At 35.9% G+C, this 9,650-nt stretch overlaps 2 protein-coding genes across 2 annotated transcripts; both read right to left on the bottom strand.

Moving 5' to 3' along the window:
• Positions 1–321, bottom strand: LOC100263137 (monothiol glutaredoxin-S1-like). Its single transcript, XM_059738800.1, has one exon. It carries the CDS (start codon positions 319–321, stop codon positions 1–3), a length of 321 nt encoding a protein of 106 aa, XP_059594783.1.
• A 4,567-nt stretch (positions 322–4,888) lies between these two features.
• On the bottom strand, positions 4,889–9,067 carry LOC100258001 (OVARIAN TUMOR DOMAIN-containing deubiquitinating enzyme 5). The gene is made up of 3 exons (XM_002267696.5): positions 8,810–9,067; positions 6,658–6,771; positions 4,889–6,050 (listed from the first exon to the last, which is right to left on the bottom strand). The coding sequence occupies exons 2-3, from the start codon at positions 6,759–6,761 to the stop codon at positions 5,177–5,179; spliced, it is 978 nt and encodes a 325-aa protein (XP_002267732.1). The 5' UTR covers positions 6,762–6,771; positions 8,810–9,067; the 3' UTR covers positions 4,889–5,176.
• Positions 9,068–9,650: the final 583 nt, after the last annotated feature.

Below are 9,650 nucleotides of genomic sequence, written 5' to 3'. Positions count from 1 at the left end.
CTATTTTTTGTTCCAAAAAAATATAGCTTTTGCCTCTATGAGCAGATCAGAGAGCTCGCCCCTGACTTGCAGGCTCATTATCTCACGAGCCCCACCCACCAGCTTTTTACCTATGAATACCGCTGGTAAATTCGGACACCCTAGTATTGGTAGGGCCTTTTCCATTTGCTCTCCGTTTGGCATTTCATCAAGCTCATAGACCGTAGGACTGGCCCCATAGCTGCTTATGAGTGTCTTAATGCTGTGGCTCATGCAACATAATGAGTTCTTGGTAAAGATCACCACTGGCTTTGCAGTCCCCAATGCCATCACCGAATCCATTGCTGCAATGGAAGAGGAAGAAGATACTTTTACTGAAGGTTGGAAGGTGGCAAAATGCACTCAACGAAAATGAGGGCAAGCGAAGAGAGGGAGAGAGAGAGTGGAAGTGTAGGCTACGAAAGTTTGGTTAGAGAGTGGGTTTTGCTGTGAGGAACTTGAGCTCTCCCTAGGTGTATATTTATAAGGCCAGATAAAGATTGGTGGGCTGCATTAAGGAATATTACGGTTAAGATTTTCATTTCCCAGATTGCCCTTGATCATTGATTGATAACGACCTGCTGTGTCTTACTGAGCATGGAATAAGCTAATTGCACAAGATACCATGGATTAGTATGCAAAATGTGATAATTGTGGAGATCTTCTTTACCAAATGACAACACTAACCTTGACTAACCTGTCTGATGGTTGGATAACTTAATCCACTTGAAACCTAGGTTTTAGTAAGAAGGGAGTGATTATGAAGGATGGGGATGCATTCACTTATATGACTTAGCGTATGAACATTACTTGGTCTCTCTGCTGATGTAGAGTATGTTTAAGTTCAATTAGGTCCACATGACCACAAGGTTCTGAAATAGGCTAGGCCAAGTTTCATGTTAGAAACCCTAAGTGAGGATGTCTTAGTAATTTCTAGGGTTTTCCTCTCTCTATCTTGGAGCATCTGCTGAGTTGGAGGATGAATTTGGGTTTATCCAATTGGGTGACACTTTTTTTCCTTCCATAACAAGATTTGCATCCATTTTAATTCAAGAAAACCGAAAGACAACAGAAAAACTGGAAAGTGCGAATTTGAAGGACGAAGATGCTTATCAAAGGGCAATCTGCCCTTAACATCAATGGAAGAGAAACAAAATCCATTGACACCGTCGTATGGTAACAAATAGAAGATGTGAAAAGGACCCACCACACTATCAATTCCTACGTGTTGCACTGATTAGAAACAAATGTTCTCAATATTCTACAAATAAAACTCATGATTAGTGCATCATAACTATTGAACAGGCTATATAATTACTATTATCCTCATTCTCTATGTTCTCTTACAAGTTTTTTTATTCAGGCATCCAATAGTGGTGGATCAGTACACTAGAATTATGCCACCATTGAATCAAAAGCATTAGCTTGTGACAGGCTGAAGCAGAAACATGTCGTTCCCCTAGACTTTGACTAACTTCTTACATTTACAGCACAAAAGTTTAGTTGATTTTGAGATTGGATTACCTATAATTTGACTTGTGCAACCAAAAAATTATTAGAACTTTTTCAAGAGTGTGATGTGAGAAGCTTCTATTAATTTTTAATGCCATGTCTTGCTTAGCTAGTCTTAGTATAAAATGTGCTTTCAGTGATCCATTATTTAAGAACAGTAAAAAGTTTGTCTCCCCTCTTTTCCTCTGTAGAACACTTCAGCCCATCCTGTCTGAATCAGCTATAATGATGTACTCCTGGCCTTAGAAGTAGATTATTTGGTTTTTATGCCAATATTTCTGTATCTTCATTTGGGTTAGAGGAAGATTTTAATCTGATTTGGTGTTTGGTATGGTTTGGAACAGGAAAAGGACTAATCTCTGAAGTTCTCTATTGACTTAATTAGTGGCTTACCAAATGTTTCCGTAATATTCCCAGGTGATTATACTCCGTTCATCCTTGATCACATCACCTTTGCGATATCGGCTTTTGTATGCCATTAGTCTTCTTGAGATGTTCCAAATTTTGTATGGATAATGGGCTAATCTAGATCTAGTCATTTAGCGAAGGGCCGTGGTTGCACAAGGCAAGCACATGGTGTAGCATTACCTGTTTGTGTAAAGCCAGCATAATGCCAACGCCTTATCAACCATCTCACACCCATTACTTTTCTTACTTTTTGGTCCCAACTTGGAATCATACGCATCTCCTTTTATCTGCTTTCACCTTTTGGATAATGTCAAAGATTATGCGTATATATAAAAGCTATACTATGTAGTTTTCAGGTTCCAGATATCGCCACGTACGTGTAGCCACAGAAAGGGCAGGCCTTGTGGTCCAAAGGTTTTCCAGATTGCATAATCGGCTCAAAACAAAGCCAAGGGTCGCTTATGTTATTAGGTCACTTGACTCTGACATTTCTCTTGTTTGCATCCAGGGTAAATAGGAAGGCGAGGTCGGTTCCTAGCATCGCAGACGATACATGCACACGCATACACGCATTCATACACACGCATTCTCTTTCTTTCTTTCTTGATCACAACAATTTGCATGGATTGGCTTTAGTGCTTTTAGAGATGCGAAACAGAGAAAGTTCTGGGCAACAGATTGGAGGATAGAATCATAGAACAAGATCTACATAATTCGTGAAGAGATGATTTTCTGCCTAATTTTATTCTTTTTCCTCTTTTGAGATCTTAGTTATTCTCAATATCTTGGCATTGAGACTGAGCGTGAAATTTCAATGAGATGAATTTTACTAGTGTCACCATGATTCGTGAGGGTGGATGCCTGGATTGATGTGGGCATCTTCGTACGGGCGGGGGTGCGGGTGCTGCTGTTGTTTTCTTCTTTAAATGGCTGTTGTTTTCTCCTTTTAAAGTTGATCACGTGGCTTACTATTCCCTTTTTCCTTGTCTTTGTCTGTTTCATTTTAGCATCTATGAGATTCTTCATAGAACACATGTTGAATACGTGAACGCCCATTTCATGATCAAAAGTGTTTGATAATGATTTTAGAAAGTGTTTATGATTTTTTAAATATTTGAAAATTTTTATCATGGAGCATTAAAAATGTTAGAAATACCTTCTAAAATCATTATCAAAAACACTTTAAGGTCTGATAAGTTTTAAAAAATAGTTTATGATATTTTATAAAATAAAAGTTTTTTAAGAATTGAAATAATTTTAGCTTATTTTTAATATTCTTAAATACATTTAATTTTTTTTTTGTATCTAGTACTTTATTTTTAATTATACTTTATGTTTGTATAATTATTTATTGAAACATACATTAGAAAACAAGTGAAAATAACTTTAAAGAATGTATAATTATTTTTTAAAACATGGCTTTGAAAATAATTGAAAATAATTAAAAGATGTTTTTTGAAAATACTTTATTTTTTGTTTTCAAGAATGAAAAACAGAAAATAATTTTTTGGTTGTCAAATGTGTTTTATATTATTTTTGTTCTAGAAAATCGAAAACTATCTTTGAAAATAGTTATCAAATAAAATTGTTTAATGTTTCGGATATATTTCTTATTTTTTAACCTTGGATATGTTTTTATTTTCAAAAAAAAAAAAAACACCATACAAGACGCATGAATTTTTATATAAAAAGGACATAGCATATTTAGAAGTAAAAAGTTTTCACTTCAAAATTTTGAAAATTTCTTTTAAGAGTGTAAGCTAAATTTTTATTTTTTTGTGTGCATAGTTTGTATAATTTTTTTTTTCAAAAATAAAAAATAAGAAATGCATCCAAATGTCAAATTAGTTAAAACTTAAAAATTAAAATGCAAAATCGATCAAAATGATTATATTATTTTAAAATTTTAAAAATGTTTAAAATTGTGTTGATAAGGAAAACAAATTAAAATGGTGTTAATAAATTGGTAGTTATGTTAGGGATATAAATTCAATCCAACCTACGTGTTGGACAACTTAGGCAAGTGGTGGCACCCATGTTGATAAGGTTAGTTATTGGCTAATTACACCAAAGAACTTGACCACACCACCCATCGTCGCCCCGTAATGCAAGCCGGCCAGTCCCAGAATTGAGGTGACGTCTGGCCCATGGTATTACAAAGCTGCTCCAAAAAGAATAGTGAGAGCTGGTCTGAAAAGGAAAAGAAAAATACAGAGGAGGAGATGGTTGCTACCACTTCCCCCTTTTTTATTCCTACTTTCTTCAGGTGGGAGAGACGGAGGAGGAGGAGAAGGGAAGATCGAGAAAAGGAAAATGGTAAAGGCGTCAAGGTTCTTTAATAGATGTGACAAATTCTTTAAAAGATGGGTTTGTGTTAAAACCCTTTTAAAGGTTCTTGATTGGTTCAAAAAGAAAGAAAAAAAAAGCAAAGAGGAACTATTCTTCAAGCCTTTTTTCTCTACTTGTCCATAAAACTCTCATGTCAACCACTTAACAAGTCATTCATCAAGTAAGAGAGAATCCACAAAATAACAAAGAAAATAGAAAGTGCCACAACCTTTTTGCATATCTTTTTAATTTTTTAAAAAGAAGAAAAGGAAAAGAAAAGATAAAAGAGATTAAAGAAAAAAAAAAGGAATGTATGAAGACAAAACCAGGGGTACGCATAGAATCCCCAGCAAAAAGAGGTTGGTAAACGAAGATTGTTTCAAATATTCAGATACCATGCCATATATATCACATGCTAAAGCATTTCAGAGAAACTTTTCTTGCTATAAAGCATTATTCGACTAAATGGGCACAAAACCACTTACCACAAAACAAAAAAGCCAAAAAACCAGGTGTACTGACCCTTTTCTTTTTGGTTGCATACAAGTTAAGTTTATGAATATTTGCCCTCTTCACTAGGAGGAGGGAAATGATCTAGATTATATAAACAAGGAAAACAACATAGTAAAAAGCCAATCCTAGCTCCTTTTCATTATAATTCAGCACTTTTACATACTAAAGGGAAGACCTGAAACAGGTTTAAATAAAATGGGTAGAATCTGGATGCAGCGATCATGCTGGCTAATAATTGGAGATAAAAATGTTTAACCAGTTTGATGAGATAACAAAACTGTAGTTCTATGTTTTTAATTCGAAGGCTCGAATATGGGTTATGCTCTCACAGAGATAATACACAAAATAAAAATAATTTGCACACCTAATGTATCTTTTCACATATGAATAATGGTACCTATCTCACCAAGCCAGGGATCACAGAATTGTAATGCTCGCCGAGTCCAAAGGCATGCTTGTGGTATGACAGCATAATGCTCTGGTTGGATGTATCAGTCCTCCCAACGTCAGATTTATATTCCTTCCCCATCTCCACATCAGGGAATGATCCTGAAAATATCATAATGTGTTTTTTCAGACAGTGAGTTAGGGCACCCAGCTCTAGTTGTCCTCCCCACGCTGCTGTTGATTCAATTTCTTTGCAGTAATTCTCAAATCTCTCTGCAAGTGAAATATCAGAGTCTCCTTCAGTCTCTGACAGGAAAAATGGGAGGAAATCAGATGCATGTTTTCTCATATAAGCAGCCACCATTTCTCGAAGCTCTTGATACGTGTAAGGAGAAGAACCTCCTGAGAGAAGGGCCAGCTGATCCTCAACTGCTCGATAGAGGCAGTGCCCATCTGGCTTTATGTCATTCACAGCCAATCCAAGGGGTTCAAGCTTCTTTTCCAATATTTCATTTTCAATCATTCGATCACTAACAATATTGCTCTGCTCTTCCTGGATCCTTTGCTCTCTTGCTGCTTCTTGTTGAGCTCTTTTCTCACGCCTCTTGGCACTCTTGCTGGGTCTTGAATGCTCAGCTTGGCTGGTAACAGAAACTCCTGCTATAGCTTTCACCAAATTGTCAAGATTGGATTTCTCCTTTCCACTGCCACTACTATAGCCTATTGAAGCCAGCTCTGCTGCCTGTTTTTCTTTGAGATCAGAGGAAAGTTGAGAGATCTCATCCTCCACCTGCTTCTTCTTAGCTTTCTGTTCAGCCTTGCTTCCTTTGGCAGCTGCCTTTTTCATTGCAGCTTCCTTGTTCTGCAGCTGGGATATCTCTTTCCTGCATATGCATTGAAAGCGTTGAAATAATGTGAACATCTAACATGGCCGTAAACATAAAAACCAACAATTCTGTACCATGAAGCCTAATAAATGAATAATATGTATGTAAATGAGTCTGACCACAACACTGCTTGAGCAAGAACAGGACAGTTTGCGCATGCTATTATCAGATATAGTTTTCCTACAATAACAGAGTCTCATTTGACAAGCTAGCCGAGGTTCAGAAAACACTAATTTGCTGTCCAAACGTCCATGGACTTCAGGCAGCTCTCAAAGTATTTTATCCAGGTTTTAAAATTTATCAACTTCCTGGAATCAGAAATTCATGTCATTGAACAAATTTTTTCCATTTTTTTCCTCAACAATTCTTTTAAGTACCAGTATTATAGGTTTCCAGCAAAGTCATTTCCATTATATTTTATTGTTATGTCTTCATATTGCACTACTACCTTGAGTGCCGACATGCTATGAAAATACAATAAATTGACTCAAATTTGAACTGACAAGCAATACCCAATCATTGTACCAAGGCATAAAATAAGACCAAATCCATCAAGGAAAATAAGCAAGAAGTTGTTAATACAGATTAGAAATGGATACATCACCTGTGCCTGGAAAGCATTTCATCAAGAGTTTCCCTTTTCTTTTCATGTGTGTCTTCTGGAAATTCTTCAGGTGGCTTGCCATCTTTTTCTTGGGTGTCTTCCATTTCAACAATCCTGAAATCAAAAAATCAATGTGAACCACAAAGCAGAGCATAGACTAGAAGGCATGTGAAAGAGGGTAACAAAAGAGGACACTACAAAGAATATGACAAGAAGGCATCTGAAAAAATTAACGAGGAACTAAAAATGATAACAAGCTACTTTCTCCGGTACAAGCAAGCTCCTAAATGCTATAACAATCTCCTAAATTTTAGTTTCTTCACTGATATTATTAATCATGACCTGTCTTTAAAACGTATTTATTTCTATATAAATTTCCTAAAATACATGACAATCGTGAATAGAGGCATTTAATTGGAATAATACACTAATAAATATACAGCAGCCCTGGGATTGATCCCTTTAGGTTTTTCAAGTCTGAATTTTTCCATTCTTGCAGGTTTTATCACTCATAAGTATAGAATAAAACATTGGTGAAAACATAATGGGGCCTCTGGTGGGTCATATTACTAAAACTTTGGTAATAATAGCACAGAGATCAACAGAAAGATTAGCCCCAAGTACCAGCCAGTGAAATGGAAGCAGTCTAAACCATTAAAACAGGGTTGTGGGAGACTTCTAACAGTAAAAAAAAAAAAAGGGGGGGGGGGGGGGGGGGGGGGGGTAAGCAAACCTCCTAAAGAAAGTAAGAAGATTAAACACATTTCATCAAACAAACATACAAAAGGACATTTCCTACTCTAGCATGTTTCTACGCTAGATAAGCAGACAAATGATATTAGTTATTGCTTAAATCTGTGATACAGAAATTAACCCACATCCTTCTCACTCTTAAGTTACTGGTCACCATAATAGGAAAAAGATGAGTAGTCAGCCCTTTAATCCAAGTGTGGGTATTAGAATGCTAAAATGGTAAGACTGATATCTAAAACGTATATGAACCTAAATTTTTCAGGCACCAAACATCAAACAGAGAACTGTAGGCTGAAAATCAAACTTTTGAGTGCGTCTAAAAGAAAGAAAAATTGAAAAGGATCATAATGTGAAGTTAATATTGCAAGCTCCAAAAAGAAAAGGCAGGAAAAAGGACCATTTATATCCACCTAAAGTCAACTCGGACCATACTTAGCAAAATTTGTAGGTTCACAGTATCTAAAAATGACACACAAAAGTTGTTGACAGTTAAATCCTTCAAATTAACTACATAACGAAAAATCCGCAGCATTTATATAAACACTCCGAAAATTAAACCTGCATCTCAGACAATGATCAGTTTTCACCAATTACATGCAAGAAACCGGACATATCTACATTCAGCAAGGATAATACATGTATCTACATTCATATATATGTCGATAGGCCATTCAACCATGCAAGCAGGCAGAACTTGGCATAATCAATATCATCCTGGCTAGATTTTTTGCATCCATAATCTTAGCAAGATAGCGTACATAACTTTTTCCCAATTTTGCCAATGCAAGTGCATACACAATGCCCTAATACTACAAGCACATGCAGAAATCACCAAATGTTATTTGTAGACTTTTTCCTTCCCAAACTATCCCTACCATGTCACTTATTTCCCCCCGTATTCCACACTTTTATTATTAGCTCTAACAATCATAACAAATTCACCTTAAAGATCATAATAAATTACCATTTTATTCATTTTGTTATTACTTTTCTCTTCTGTTCTTTTTTTTTTTTTTTTTTTTCTAAATCTATTTCTATACAAGAAAACATTCCCGAATAGCAAAGACCGTCAAACCAACGAAAATTCCAGTCTGATCTGTAATTCAAATTTGTAATATCTCCGCGACTGTTCAAACGGAAACCCTAGAATTCAAAAAAAAAAAAAAAAAAAACCCCTCAGATCAACTAAGCCGAAGTGTCGAGTTTTAGGTAAAGTACCATATTCTGTATTCTCGACCCCTATACGCTTAAAAAATTACGAAGGAAAATTTTCTTTCAGTTTCTCATTATTTTGCCAGCATCCAAACGATCGTATCAAACTTAGAACTTTCTCAGCATCCAAACATGTATCAAGCTACAAATCAATTGATTGAATGGGGAAAAGAGATTGGAGCAGTACCTTGAACTCAAAGATCAACAGAAACGCAGCGTTTGGAGAAGAAACTATGATGGAATCATTTGGCGTAAATATACATCGGGGCTTCTGGTACTGCAACCAAACCCTAAAGCGATGTACAACTTGAGTTCAGCGTTAGACAGGTGATAATGGGCTGAGCCTGGGCCGGCCCAAATTTTACTCGTGGGCTCTGAGTGGACTTAAATCTTTAATTCTGCAATTCGGATGTCTTGAGCTGATGAAAAAATCACCTCAACTTCAAGTTCAAGTTCAAATGGAGTTGAAGGCGTATTTAGTAACTGTTTTCCAAAACAGTTTTTTTATAATAGTTTTTAAAAACTATTTTTTAATATTTTATAGAACAAAAGATTGTTTGAAATGTTAAAATATTTTTAATTCACTTTTAATATTTTTTAAAAATAATTTTTATATCTAATTGTAGACCCCTTTTGTGGGGGGCCCCGGGAGAGAGTTTTTTTTTCTCTCTTCTTTGCATTTCTTTTTTGAAATAAGTTGGAGCCTAGGCCCAAGCTTTGATGGTGATGGTGCCTTGGGCTTAAGTTGGAGCCCAGACCTAAGCTCTTGGTGACGGGTTTGGGCTTGAGTTGGAGCCCAACCCAAGCATGTTGATGAAGGCCCCATGCCTCCTATGCTAGCCACCCTCATTGGCCCATGCCCACATCAATTTAGCCCATTAGGTTGCCCAAATCCTAAATAATTCTCTTAAAAATCTCTAATATCCATAATTAATTAATTCAATCCTTCCCTTTTATTTGTTATCTTATTCTATTTCTACCAATTTATTTAACTCAACTTGAGGACGATTAAAGGACAAATTATTAAG

The sequence above is a fragment of the Vitis vinifera genome, chromosome 7 (assembly GCF_030704535.1).
Source record: "Vitis vinifera cultivar Pinot Noir 40024 chromosome 7, ASM3070453v1".
NCBI classification, from domain to species: domain Eukaryota; kingdom Viridiplantae; phylum Streptophyta; class Magnoliopsida; order Vitales; family Vitaceae; genus Vitis; species Vitis vinifera.
Note: the sequence above shows the minus strand (reverse complement) of the source record. Positions and strands in the feature narration are given on the sequence as shown.